The sequence below is a fragment of the Sapajus apella genome, unplaced genomic scaffold, assembly GCF_009761245.1.
Source record: "Sapajus apella isolate SASKATOON/1434 unplaced genomic scaffold, GSC_monkey_1.0 scaffold130, whole genome shotgun sequence".
Lineage (NCBI taxonomy): Eukaryota > Metazoa > Chordata > Mammalia > Primates > Cebidae > Sapajus > Sapajus apella.
Window position 1 is genome coordinate 4,001,284 of NW_022437070.1, and position 13,871 is coordinate 4,015,154.

At 51.9% G+C, this 13,871-nt stretch overlaps 2 protein-coding genes across 5 annotated transcripts in view; one reads left to right on the top strand and one right to left on the bottom strand.

The window, feature by feature from the left end:
- Nucleotides 1-599: 599 nt before the first annotated feature.
- Nucleotides 600-4,330, bottom strand: ZNF575 (zinc finger protein 575). 2 transcript variants are annotated; one of them, XM_032262820.1, is made up of 4 exons: nucleotides 3,153-4,330; nucleotides 2,797-2,898; nucleotides 2,193-2,288; nucleotides 600-1,674 (listed from the first exon to the last, which is right to left on the bottom strand). In XM_032262820.1, the coding sequence occupies exons 3-4, from the start codon at nucleotides 2,269-2,271 to the stop codon at nucleotides 1,034-1,036; spliced, it is 720 nt and encodes a 239-aa protein (XP_032118711.1). In that variant the 5' UTR covers nucleotides 2,272-2,288; nucleotides 2,797-2,898; nucleotides 3,153-4,330; the 3' UTR covers nucleotides 600-1,033. The 2 variants fall into 2 exon arrangements, with proteins under 2 accessions (XP_032118711.1, XP_032118710.1); XM_032262819.1 differs by lacking the exon at nucleotides 3,153-4,330 and having other exon boundaries at nucleotides 2,193-2,287; nucleotides 2,797-3,103.
- Nucleotides 4,331-7,014: 2,684 nt separating this feature from the next.
- ETHE1 (ETHE1 persulfide dioxygenase) overlaps nucleotides 7,015-13,871 on the top strand; it is an 18,488-nt gene continuing 11,631 nt past the window's right edge. Inside the window, exons 1-3 of one of the 3 annotated variants that reach the window (XM_032262816.1) lie at nucleotides 7,015-7,181; nucleotides 7,618-7,762; nucleotides 7,929-8,077. In XM_032262816.1, coding sequence (XP_032118707.1) covers nucleotides 7,101-7,181; nucleotides 7,618-7,762; nucleotides 7,929-8,077 — 375 coding nt within the window. In that variant the 5' untranslated portion in view covers nucleotides 7,015-7,100. The remainder of the gene's footprint in view (nucleotides 7,182-7,617; nucleotides 7,763-7,928; nucleotides 8,078-13,871) is intronic. The other 2 variants (XM_032262817.1, XM_032262818.1) reach the window with 2 other exon arrangements.

Consider the following 13,871-nt stretch of genomic DNA (forward strand, 5'->3'; position numbering starts at 1 on the left):
TGAAGCTTGGGCTTTTTTTCTCTTTTACAGATGGGCTCTTGCTCTGTCACCCAGACTGGAAGGCAGTGGCATGATCACAGCTTGCTGCAGCCTTGACCTGCCAGGTCAAGTGATCCACCCACCTCAGCCTCCCAAGTAGCTGGGACTACAGGCGTATGCCACCACACCCACACCCAGGTTTTTTTTTTTTTTTTTTGGTAGAGATGGGGTCTTGTTATGTTGCTCGGGCTGTTCTTGAACTTCTAGCTTCAAGCTGTCCTTCCACCTTGTCCTCCCAAAGTGCTGGGATGACAGGTGTGAGCCACCATACCCAGCCTGAAGCTTGGGCTTGTCAATGTCTTTAAAAGGTCAGTGGTATAGCCTTTGTTCTTGCTTTTATCACCTAGTGTATCTTGGAGATCTTTCCACATCAGTACATTTAGTGCTTCCTTTTTTCCTATGGCTACCTATTCCATTCCATGGCTGTAATTCAATAGTCGGTCACCTGTTTTTGGGCACTTGAGTTGCTTCCAATCTTTGGCCACAACAGTCACACTGTGGTGAACACCCATATACATGGTTTTTTTTCACATGCATGAATTTATAGAATAAATTCCTAGAAGAGTTGAAACAAACATGTATGTATTTTCAGTTTCTTAGATACAGTCATATGGTCAAAGGAGAGACACCAATTTCAACTTGTAACAGCAAGAGAGCCTGTTTGCCCACCATCCTCATCAGCCTACAATAGTAGCAGACTTTTTTACCCTTGCTATGTATGTGTGTGGGGAGAAGCAGAGCCAGCGCTGTCAAACCACAGCTTCACGTCTGTGGTTTGAGACCCAGTGCTAAAACTGTGGTTGATGCTTTATTCTCCCTAAAGCAGGGGAGCAAACAGTTCCTCGGGCTTTTGAGTTTGAGCCCAGTATAAATGGCCAATCCCTTGCCCTGCCAGCTATCTGGAAGAGGCGAGCTCATACAGCGGGGCTTAGAAATCCCACCTCTTACTGGCAAGGGCTAAGGGCAGAGGGGGACAGTGAGCCCAAGGGAGGGCTCAGTCTCTCTCCCCCTTGTGCTCCGCCTGGTGGTGGCTGCGTTGATGAAGGAGCAGGAGGCGTCTCTGGCCAAAGGCCTGGCCGCAGCTGGAGCATCGGTGCCGGGCTGTGGCCTGGCTGCTGGGCGCAGTGGGGGGATCGTGACATAGGCGATGGGCGGCCAGCTTGGAGGGAAATGAGAAAGCCTTGGGGCAATGCGGGCAAGGATAGGGGCGGGCGTCGGTGGCGTGGTGAGTGTGGCGGTGGGCCGCCAGCTTGGAAGGGTAGCAGAAAGACTTGGAGCAGTCGGGGCATGGATAGGGGCGGGTGGGCGTGTGGGTCCAGAGGTGAGCCGCCAGCTTGGAGCGGTGGCCAAAGGCCTTTGGGCAGTGTGGGCACCGGTGTGGGCGGGCACCACTGTGCGTGAGGCGGTGGGCTGCCAGCTTGGAGGGGTAGGAGAAGGCCTTTGGGCAGTCTGGGCATGGGTGGGGTCGGGCGCCGCCGTGTGCTAAGCGGTGCGTGGCCAGCTTGGACGGGTACGAGAAGGCCTTGTCACAGTCCGGGCACCGGTGTGGGCGCTCGGGTGGGGGCCGCCGGCGGGGCCGGGGAGGCGCGCCCGCAGACGACTGGCTGGGCTTCTGCGGTGGGCCCTGGTGGGGAGCTAGGGGACAGGAGGGCTGGTGGGCTCCAGGAAGCAGCCAACGCCCTGGGCCTAGACCAGGCTCCACCACGACTTGGATATTCGAGATGCTCCTCCAGGTGTATCTGGGCACCTCAAGCATCACATTGAGACTCCCCACATGGCATGTTTCTGCTCCCCTTTCCCCCGGGCATCATCCTGAGGGACTCCAAAGGGTTACTTTCCTGGATCCCCAAGGCTACCTAGGCTTCGTCAAAGCTACCAAGGTATCCGTTTCTATTATCTTCCCAGTGATCACCTGAAATCCTGCGTGTCATCCCTGCCCCATCCCTTCTGTAATTTTCTGAGCCCTAGCAAATGGTCACTGAGGCTCTCTCTGAGCCAAATGGGAGGATTTCCCAGAACGTGGCATTTTTGGGGATCCCAAATAGTCATCACCCTGGGCTTCAAACTTTCACCCTGAAATTCCCCCAGAATGTGATTATCTTAGTCCGCATTCCTGGAGAATGCTCCCTACTCACAGGCGGCGCCACTCTCACTTTCTTCAGTCACTGGTTCCTTGCCAGTGGGACTAGGATCCGTGGCCCCGGCCATGGACTCCGCGCCTCCTTCCAGCATCTTGCTGGCACAGGAACCTAGGGGCAGGGCGTGGGGCGGGAGTGAGTCAGTGATTACCAGGCTGATGGGGGTAGGGTTGGAGGGCCTAAAATGAGAGGTCAGACTGTTTAGGAGCGAGGTCTGTTAGTATGGGATGCTAAGGCAAGGGCAGGCTTAGCGGGGAGGCGGAGCCTAAGCACAATGAGCGTGGCTATGCAAATTTAATTCAGAGATAGTCCCTTCGCTACCTAAACCCAGGGTTGGAGCCTTTGAGCAGAGTTGGCTGGGTCTCCACAACTCTTAACTCCGCTGCTGTCCAGAGCTCGGAGCGGGCGGGGCATGTGCCCAGAGTGGGCGGGAGCTTCCCCACCTAACCCTGCTGCCCTGGAATGGGTGGAGCTATGCAAATAGGACCAAAGTCTGTTAAGAAACTAGACCAAGGGGGCGGGGGCCTTCGAGCGCAGTGGACAGGTCTTTCATCAGCGTCCCAGGGGAGGGGCCTATGCGTACAGTGGGCGGGGCTTTACGTCGAAGAGCTAGCTTTACCCGGGTTTTGACTTAGTTCATTGGCACCGCGTCAACTGCGTCCTTCTTGCTGCTAAATTTCATCCCTGGCTTGAATTGGACCGTGGAGGATGGAGCGGGGACCTGGAGGAAGATATGGAAGGAACGTGGCATATGTCCCGCTTCAGAGGCCTTATCCCTCGGAGTCCCAAGCGTAAAGGATTCAATGCTTCCCTCGGAATCAGGCATTCAGGCACTGATACACCCTCCCAAGGCTCAGGCACTAATGCACAGTCCCTCCAGAATCTAGGCGTTCGGACCACCACCGATCTCCCTCAGGGTGATTATGGCATTCAGCCTGCAAGCCAATAGCCTTGCCTGAACCCCCTGCCCCTCACCTGCAGGACGGCCCCTCCCCGGGGGCGGGGCTCCGGGCTCCTCCCGCCGCGGCCAGGGCCGCAGCAGCCGTCGCCGCTGCTGCACTGCCCTCGGCCCCACGGAGCTGCACAGCCCGGCGCGCGTCCGGCGACGGGGTAGAGCAGGGAAGGGAGCGCGCGCGAGCTGGTCGGCCCAACCTCATTTCCATCCCCTCCTCCCACGCTGGACCAGAGGGGGCGTCAGAAGGCATGCGCAGTGGCTGCTGGCAGAGGCTGCGGAGGGGGAAGACGGACTGGAAGGAGGGACTGGGTGGGCCACGCAGGCAGGCAAGTTCGTGAGCAAGCGCGAAGCTACTGGCCAAAAGATCGAAAGAAAGTGTACGGCGGGTGGCGGGGCCTACGGTGGCTGACTGGAGTCAAGCACGTGCAAGACTAACATAGACAAACTGCGCTTGGAAATCAGTGCATGCACCCCTCTTCTTTTCGAGAATTCCGCTGGATTCCATCTCCAGAGGCAGTTTCAAGAGCTTGCTGCTAATTCCACCCTTCAAGGCATTTGCAAAAAGTCTGTCCATTTCCTCAGGCGAGGGCGGGGCGGGACTCCGGAGAGCCAGTGCCCAATAAAACGTACACATTATTTGCATAGCGCCCCGGCACACCTCGTTATTGGGTGATTCAAGATTCTCAGCCACGCCCCCATCGACCTTCCTCCCTGGGACGCCTGTGTGGTCCTGAGGTGCCCTGGCCCTTGCTCCTGGTGCTAGGCTCCGGGCGTGCGGCTTGGCATTCTTCCCGAGCAGTGGCGGTGCATTTTCTTGCCTGGTGCAGGAAGGACCAGGAAATGCCCATAAAAGTCCTCTGCATGGGTGGGTCTCCAGTCCGATAACCCACAGGTCTGGCGATTCCTGGGAGTTTGTTTGGTGGGGTTATTTGGACTCTGGAGCCAGATTGCCTGGGTAACTGGCTTGGAATCGGTTGTGCCACTTTCTAGCCGTGTGACCCTTTTTAGATCTCTTTCTAGGCCTGTCTCCTTATCTATAAAGTGGAGGGTTGTTGGGATTAAATGTGATAATCAATGGAAAGTGTTTAGAATAGAAAGTGCCTAGGCCTGGTTCCCTGTCTCACGCCTGTAATCCCAGCACTCTGGGAGGCAGAGGTGGGCGGACCACTTGATCCCAGGAGTTCCAAACCAGACTGGGGCCAGGGGTAGCTCAAGCGTGTAATCCCAACACTTTGGGAGACAGAGGCGGAAGGATCACTTAAGGTCAGGAATTTGACACCGGCCTGGCCAACTTGGTGAAACCCCCGTCTCTACTAAAAATACAAAAATTAGTCGGGCGTGGTGGCGCACGCTTGTAATCTCAGCTACTCCAGAGGCTGAGGTGGGGGGATTGCTTGAACCTGAAAGGCGGAGATTGCAGTGAGCCGAGATCAAGCCAGTGCACTCCAGCCTGGGCAACAAGAGGGAAACTCCGTCTTAAAAAAAAAAAAAAATTAGCTGGGTGTGGTGGTGTGCACCTGTAATCCTAGCTACTTGGGAGGCTGAGACAGGAGAATCACTCAAACTCAGGAGGCGGAGGCTGCAGTGAGTAGAGATTGCACACACTGCACTGCAGCCTGGGTGAAGATTGAGACTCTACCTAAAAAAAAAAAAAAGGAGCGGGAAAAGGTGGGAAGAAGTCAAGGATAGTGACAAAATAAGTAAGAAAAGTTCTCTTTGCTCTGAGCTTTTTTCTTCCTGTTTCAAGACTAATTGGATGTCTTCTCCTTTTTTTTTTTTTTTTTTTTTTTTGAGACGCTCTCGCTCTATTGCCAAGGCTGGAGTGCAATAGCACCATCTTGGCTCACTACAACCTGTGCCTTCTGAGTTCAAGCGATTCTCATGCCTCAGCTTCCCAAGTAGCTGGGTCTACAAGGCATGCCCCACCACACCTGGCTTTTTGTATTGTTTTTATTTTTAGTAGAGATGGGGTTTCACCATATTGGCCAGGCTGGTCTCAAACTCTTGACATCAAGTAATCTGCCCTCCTCAGCCTCCCAAAGTGCTGAGATTACAGGTGTGAGCTCAGCCACATAAAATTTTAATGAGGCAATTTGATAGGCTCAAGGCAAAGCAGGCCTTCTCTGTGTAAAGGGATTAACACAGGGCCCGCTCTGAGAATAGCTCCAGGGACCATTCCCTGGAAACTCCAGAATTAAGATGTTGTTGCAGGAAACCCCTCCTCAGAAGCTCTGCAGGGGACAGGATAACACAGTGGCTCATACCTGTAATCCCAGCATTGTGAGAGGCCCAGATGGGAGAGGCCAGGAGCTGGAGACCAGCCTGGCAACATAGCAAACTCTTGTTTCTACCAAAATTTTAAAAATTAAAAAAAAAAACCTCTCCCCCTAAGCTGGAAATCAAGGCTGCTCAGATTTCACAAAGTGACATAGATCCTCCAGATGAGACTGGGATGTCCTATTCTCAGTACTGCTACGATTCCAAAGAACAAACTTTCTGACAGCTCATAACTTGAGACCACAGTTTCTCAGCCCCAAGTCCTTGGTGTAAATGAACAAAATTTGTTTTCAGAGGTTCACACCCCAACAGAAGATGAATAATCCCCAATCTGATTATTCAAGAGATTATGCAAAATTATATTTTCTTTCCTTTTTTTTTTTTTGAGACAGAGTCTTGCTCTGTTGCCTGGCTGGAATGCAGCGGCATGATCTCGGCTCACTGCAACCTCTGACTTCTGGGTTCTAATGATTCTCCTGCCAGCCTCCTGAGTAGCTGGGACCACAGGCGCGTGCCAACACACCCGGCTAATTTTTTTTTTTTTTGTATTTTTAGTAGAGATGGGGTTTCACCAAGTTGGCCAGATGGTCTCGATCTCTTGACCTTGTGATCCGCCCACCTCAGCCTCCCAAAGTGCTGGGATTATAGGCGTGAGCCACCGTGCCCGACCCCTGTGTGTGTGTGTGTGTGTGTGTGTGTGTGTGTGTGTGTGTGTTTAGATTTCTTCCTGGAAAGAGAGAAACATCCCTGATAAAATGTTTATGCAATTTCTGGATGAACTTTAATGGGATCAAGTGTTGTTCTGGTAACCAGGCACCCACTCAAAAGTCCCTCAAGATACTAATGACCTAGAACCTAACTTTTTTGTTATTTTTTGAGAAGGAGTTTCCCTCTGTCTCAGGCTGGAGTGCAGTGGCGCCATTCCTGCTTACTGCAACCTCTGCCTCCCGGAACTGAACATCTTTTTCTAACAATGACTATCCAACCACCCGCTAGAAAACGGCCCCACGGGACGCGGTGACTCACGTCCGTAATCCCAGCACTTTGGGAGGACAAGGTGGGAGGAACGCTTGAGCTCAGGAGTTTGAAATCAGCCTGGGCAACACAGGGAGACCTCCGTCTAAAAAAAAAAAAAAAAATTAGCCGGGTGTGGTGGCATCGTACCATAGTCCCAGCTACTCGGGAGGCTGAGGTGGAAGGATCGCTCTAACCCGGGAGTTTAAGGCTGCAGTGAGCCGCGATCACGCCACTGCACTCCAGCCTGGGTGACAGAGCGAGACTCTGTCTCAAAATATAAAAAAAAGAAAAAAAACGGCCCCAAGGCTATGAGTGTACTGGGGCCTCTCCTGGGGTTTCTACCTCTCTCCCTATCTCTGTTCCTACATGAGCATTCCCGTGTGTCTCCGAGCGTCTGTCCCTCGCAATTTGAGTGTCTCCCTGTTCTCTGTTTCTCTGGGTCTCAGAGCGTCCCTGCGTGGCATTCTGGCTTCCTCGCCCTCGCCCTAGCCCTCGCCCTAGTACTTGCCTCTGCCCCTCTGGGCGGCGCCCCGCCCTCTACCCCAGGCGACCGCGGCCCCTTTAAGGCGTGCCCCGCCCCCGCCTCCGCCCCGCCCCTCCCCGGGTCAGCTGGGGAGCCTCTGTCTGCCGCCGGCGCTCGGCCTCGGCTCAGTCCTGACCCTGCGGCGAACGCGATGGCGGGGGCTGTATTGAGGGTTACCCAGCGGCAGCTGAGCCAGCGCGGCAGGTCTGAAGTCCCCATCCTTCTGCGGCAGGTGCGGGTGGCTGGACCCAGGGGGGCATTACTGGGCGTCAGGCGGCAGCAAGGGCGGAACTCCGGGGTCTCTTAACGGGGAGAGATCCGGGTGACCCACGCCTGGATCTTGCGGAAAGCGGGGTGGAGGTTTAGGGCGGGACTCCTGGGTCCTTTAAAGGTGGATGGTCTGGGGGCTCCTCGGCTTGGGGCGGGACCCCTGGGTCCTTTATGAAAGAACGTGCTGGGGAACCTTATTTTGGGGTGTTCCAACTTTGTAGTTGGAACTCTTTCGTTCTGTTGGAGGAAGGTGGTGGGGCCCCTGACTCCAGGGGAAAGAGGGGGCTGGGGTTTCTGCTTCTGGATCTTTGGAAGGGGATAGAGCCAGTCTGGACTACTGGGCCCTTTAATGGGTGGGAGTCCGGGTCTGCGCTCTCACTTGGGTCCCCCGCTCCCAGATGTTCGAGCCGGTGAGTTGCACCTACACGTACCTGCTGGGTGACAGAGAGTCCCGGGAGGCCGTTCTGATCGACCCGGTCCTGGAGACAGCGCCTCGGGATGCCCAGCTGATCAAGGAACTGGGGCTGCGCCTGCTGTATGCTGGTCAGTCCAGGGACCGGACTCTCGGGTCCCAGCGGGGCTGGGCTGCAGTCAGTGGAGTGGGAAGACGGGGGCCGGAACTCCTGAGTCTGAGGGAGAAAGATCTGGGCTGGGACTCCCACGTCCTCTCTGTATGCCCTGCTGGACCTGTCCCTCCTCTCTCTCCCAGTGAATACCCACTGCCACGCAGACCACGTTACAGGCTCGGGGCTGCTCCGTTCCCTCCTCCCTGGCTGCCAGTCTGTCATCTCCCGCCTTAGTGGAGCCCAGGCTGACTTGCACATTGAGGATGGAGACTCCATCCGCTTCGGGCGCTTCGTGAGTTGGGTGCTGGGTCCCCAAGAGGGTGGTGGCTTGGACTCCTTAAACTTAAGGGAAGAGGGTACTGGGGGCCTGGGATCCTGAGTCCTGGGGGAGGAGGGACTTCAGGACTCGGGTTCCTGACCCCTGAGCTCCTGTTTCTGGGAGGGGGAGGCACCATAAACCCAGGTGGGGCTCTGGGGCAAGAGGCTCTGGGCAGGTGTGTCCCTGGCGAAACTCCTAAGTCAACAGCTGCTCAGGGGTGGCTCTTTGGCCTGGCACGCATTTCCATAAAAGTTGATTAGGGGCTGGAATTCTGAGGGCAGGGCTGAGAAGGAAAGAGATCCAGTCGTATCTTGCAGAAACCTCCATTTGAGGAAGGAGCGTCTGGAATGCTTAGAACCCAGAGCCCAGGACTGAGACAAAGGCTGTGAGGACCCTGGAGTGCAATATTTAAGGAGGCACTCGCTCTCAGGGTCCTGTAAGTGCAGGGTCCATACTCGCGAGTGAGCGCCCCCTTAAATCTTGCGCTAACAACTTCACCCTAGTCCTAGGGATGCAGTTGCCTCACACTGGAAAGGTCTGAAGGTTCCTGCCACCCTCACTTTCTTTGCCACAGGCACGAGCAGGTTTCCGGCCAGAACTGCAACCCAGGGCATAGGGGGGAGGGTCAGGGGAGTTGCCCTCAGAGGGAGGGAAACAGCTGGCAGGGCGTTTTTCTGATCAGTTGCTAAAGATGTATAATAGAGTTTGGCTGACTCTGGGGACAGAATGTCAGGACAGCCTCCAGGTTAGAAGGTTTTGCTAAACAAGGACAGTTCATTTGGTTCTGAGTGTTTAGAGGAAATGGAAGCTGTGTGTGGGAAGACGGTTTAGCTACAATGGTTACAGAAGCTTTATTTCAAGCCTTTTTCTGGAAGCAGGGAAAAATGCATTGGACATGTATGAACATTGTACATAATAGTCAGGTGTTAATGAGCATTTCTTGGAATGAATTTTGAAGGGTTTAGCTAGGTTTAGCTTCAATATTTTTTTTTCTTTAATAGCTTTTTTTTTTTTTTTTTTTTTTTGACACTGGGTCTCTGTCACCCAGGCTGGTGGGATCATAACTTACTTCAGCCTTGACCCCCTGGAGTGCAGTCAGCCTCAACCTTCCAGGCTCAGGTGATCCTCCCACCTTAGCCTCCCTGGTAGCTGGGACCACAAGCATGCACCACACACCTGGCTAATTTATGTATGTTCTTGTAGAGATAGGGTTTTGCTATGTTGCCCAGGCTAGTCTTGAACTACTGGGCTCAAGTGATCCTCCTACCTTGGCCTCCTAAAGTGTTGGGATTACAGGCATGAGCCACTGCGCCCGCCCTTTTTTGTTGCCCTTTGTTTTTGAGAAAGGGCCTTGCTCTGTCACCCAGGCTGGAGTGCAGTGGTGGGATCATAACTTACTGCAGCCTTGACCCCCTGGGCTCAGGTGATCCTCCTGCCTCAGCCTCCCAAGTAGCTGGGACGGACTACCATACCTGGCTAATTTTTAAACTTTTTGTAGAGCTGGGGTCTCACTATGTTTCCCAGGTTTAATAGCTTTATTGATATAACCCACATACCATACGATTTATCTATTGCAAGGACACAATTCGGTCAGAGTTGTGCATTCATTACTACCATTAATTAGAGAATGTTTCTATTACTCTAAAAAGACTCCGTACCCCATTACTCACCCTTATCCTTCCCTTTCCCCCCACTCAGCCTTAGGCAACTTTTTCCTTTTCTTTTATATGAGCCAGGATCTTACTCTGTTGCCCAAGCTCGAGTGCAGGGGTGCGATCTTGGTTCACTGAAACTCCACCTCTCAGGTTCAAGTGATTCTCTTGTTTCAGCCTACCAAGTAGCTGGGATTACAGGCATGAGCCACCAAGCCCAGCTAATTAAAAAAAATTTTTTTAAATTTATTTGTTTGTTGTTATTATTATTTTGAGATGGAGTTTCTCTCTTGTTGCCCAGGCTGGAGTGCAATGGTGCAATCTTGGCTCAATGCAACCCTCCCTCCCAGGTTCAAAAAATTCTCCTGCCTCAGCCTCCTGAGTAGCTGGGATTACAGGCATGGACCACCACACCCAGCCAGTTTTGTATTTTTAGTAGAGATGGGGTTCTTTTTTTCATGTTGGTCAGACTGGTCTCAAACTCCCAATCTCAAGTGATCCGTCTGCCTCGGCTTCCCAAAGTGCTGGGATTATAGGTGTGAGCCACTGTGCCCGGCCATGTTTTTATTTTTTTGAGTTGGAGTCTTGCCCTGTCACCCAGGATGAAGTGCAGTGGCAAGCTCTCAGTTCACTGCAGCCTCTGCCTCCTGAGCATAAGCGATTCTGCTGCCTCAGCCTCCCGAGTAGCTGGGATTACAGGTGATTGCCGCCATGCCTGGGCAATTTTTGTATTTTTAGTAGAGATGGGGTTTCACCATATTGGCCAGGCTGGTCTCAAACTCCTAACCTCAGGTGATCTACCCGCCTTGGCCTCCCATAGTGCTGGGATTACAGGCGTGAGCCATCATATCTGGCCAGTCTGAGTTCTTTATAAATTTTTGGAGATGGGGGTCCACTTTTCTCTCCTTTATTTTTCCTTCCCCTACTTTTAAAAAATGAGTTATTAGGCTGAGTATGGTGGCTCACACCTGTAATCCCAGTACTTTGGGAGGCCGAGGTGGGTAGATTGCTTGAGCATAGGCGTTCAAGACCAGCCTGGGCAACATGGTGAGACCCTGTCTCTATAAAACAATACAAAAGTTAGCAGGGCCTGGTGGCACATACCTGCAGTCTGAGCCAATCAGGTGGCTAAGGTGGGAGGGTTGCTTTAGCCCTGAAGGTGGAGGTCACAGTGAGACGCCATCACGCCACTGCACTCCAGCCTGGGTGACAGAGTGCGACCCTATCTCAAAAAAAAAAAAAAAGAAAAAAGAAAAAAAAGAAGGCCGGGTGCGGTGGCTCATGTCTGTAATCCCAGCACTTTGGGAGACCAAGGCAGGTGCATCACTTGAGGTCAGGAGTTCGAGACCAGCCTGGCCAACATGGTGAAACCCCATCTCTACTAAAAATATAAAAAATGGTCAGTGTGGTGGTAGGCACCTGTAACTGCAGCTACTGGGGAGGCTGAGGCAGGAGAATCACTTGAACCCAGGAAGTGGAGGTTGGAGTGAGCCGAGATCGTGCCACTGCACTCCAGCCTGGGTGACAGTGCGAGACTCTGTCTCAAAAAAAAAAAAAAAAAAAAAGAGTTGTTAACATCCATAGAATGAAGTGATGAAGTGAGTCCATGTATTCTACATGTGCATGAGTACTTACCACCCAGATCCAAATACAGAACTTGCCCATTACCCTAGAAGGCTTCCTCGCCTCGCTTCCTGGCCAGTCACCATCCTGCCAAGGCACCATTCTTCTGACGTATTTAACCACAGATTAGTTTTGTCTGTTCTGACCTTATAAACAGGATTTATACAGTGTACTCTTTTGTGTCTGGCTTTTTTTCCACTCTACATGATGTTGGTTATAGTTGGAGTTCCTTCCTTCTTATTGCTGTATAGCAGCAGTTGGCCAGCTTTTTCTGTGAAGGACCAGATAGCAAATATTTTCATTTTTTATAGGTAGTAGTGTCTCAGTGTCAGCTACTCAGCTCTCCTGTTGTGGTGTGAAAGCAGCCACAGACAGTGCATAAATGAATAGGCATGGATGTGTTCCAAGAAGACTTTATTTATGGCCAGTAAAATTTGGATTTCAGGCCGGGCACGGTGGCTCATGCCTGTAATCACAGCACTTTGGGAAGCCGAGGCAAGTGGATCACTTGAGGTCAGGAGTTCGAGACCAGCCTTACCAACATGGTGAGACCTCGTCTCTACTAAACATAAAAAATGAGCCAGGTGTGGTGGTGCCTGCCTATAGTCCCAGCTACTCGGGAGGCTGAGGCAGGGGAATCGCTTGAACCCAGGAGGCAGAGGTTGAGTGAGACCAGATTGTGCCTTTGCACTCCAGCCTGGGTGACAAGAGTGAAACTTCATCTCAAAAATAAATAAATAAATAAGTAACTACATACATACATACATAAATACGATTTGTGTTTCATATAGTTTTTGGTTTTTATTTTTTTGAGACGGGGTCTTGCTCTGTTGCCCAAGCTGGTGTGCACTGGTGTGAGCATAGCTCACTGCAGCCTCCAACTCCTGGGGCCAAGTGATCCTCCCACCGCAGCCTCCCGAGTAGCTGGGACTATGGGCATGCACCAGCATGCCCAGCTAATTAAAAAAATTTTTTTTTCATAGAGACTGAGTCTTGCTCTGTTGCTCAAGTTGGTCTCAAACTCCTGGCCTCAAGCAGCCCTCCTGCCTCGGCCTTCCAAAGTGTTGTGATTATAGGTGTGAGCCACTGCTCCCGGCCTCATCTAATTTTTACGTGCTACTTTGATAGTTTTCAACGTGAAAAAAAGTTAAAATGATTCTTAGCTTACAGGCCGTACAAAAATGGATAGCAGGCAACATTTGGTCCACTGGCTGTAATTTTTGCCCTACAAAATGGGCAGGTTGTGATGACTCGTAGCCTCAAGTGATCCTCCTACCTCAGCATCCCAAAGTACACAGCGATTACAGGCATGAACCACCACACTCCATTTTCCTTCTGATCACTCAGTTTTTGGCTCCCATGAGTAATGCTGCTATGAAGATTCTTGTGCAAATATCTTGGGGAACATCGTCCTGAATTCCAAGGACTGGACTTTCTGGGTCACAGAGTCGACTAATTTTTTACTTTCATAGAAACGGCCAGGTTTGCCCAGGCATGGTGGCTCGTGCCTGTAATCCTGGCACTTTGGAAGGCTAAGGCAGGTGTGTTGCCTGAGGTCAGGAGTTCAAGACCAGCCTTAGGAACACAGTGAAACCCTGTCTCTACTAAAAATACACAAAATTAGGCATGCATGGCAGCGTGCGCCTGTAATCCCAGCTACTTGGGAGGCTGAGACAGGAGAATCACTTGAACCCGGGAGGTGGAGGTTGCAGTGAGCCAAAATCACGCCACTGCACTCCAGCCTGGGTGACAGGGCGACACTCCATCTCAAAAAAATAAAAATAAAAATAAATTGGCAGTTTCTTGAACTGGTTGTTCATCTTACACAGAAGATAGGAAAAATTAGAGGTTTTATTATAGAAACAGTTTTCCTTCTTTTTTTTTTTTTTTTTTTTTTTTTAAGAGACAGAGTCTTACTCTGTCACCCAGGCTGAAGTGCAGTATGGCACTATCTTGGCTCACTGTAACCTCTGCCTTCCTCTGAGAGTCTCAGTTCCCTGCACTAAAACACAGGGGTTATCATAACACCTTCCTCTTGAGGCTGTTTCAGGGATGAGCTGCCGTCAGGGTCTCCAACCCAGAGGTTCCCCTTCTAGGTGTGAAGCGCAGGGACATACTTGCTCATGTGCACAAAAGACAGTGGGGGTATAGGGCAGGGGACACAGCACACAGCAGGGGACTGTTTAATACATGATGTTGCTGCAAGGCAGCAGAACGCCAAAACAGAAGCAATGTATTCATTTTTTTCTGAGATGGAGCCTTGCTGTGTCACCCAGGCTGGACTGCAGTGGTGCAATCTTGGCTCACCGCAACCTCCACCTTCCAGGTTCAAGTGATCCTCCTGCCTCAGCCTCCCGAGTAGGTGGGATTACAGGCACTTTTGTATTTTTAGTAGAGACAGAGTTTTGCCACATTGCCAGGCTGGTTGTGAACTCCTGGCCTCAAGTGATCCACCTGCCTCAGACTCTTTTTTTTTTTTTTTTTTTTTTTTT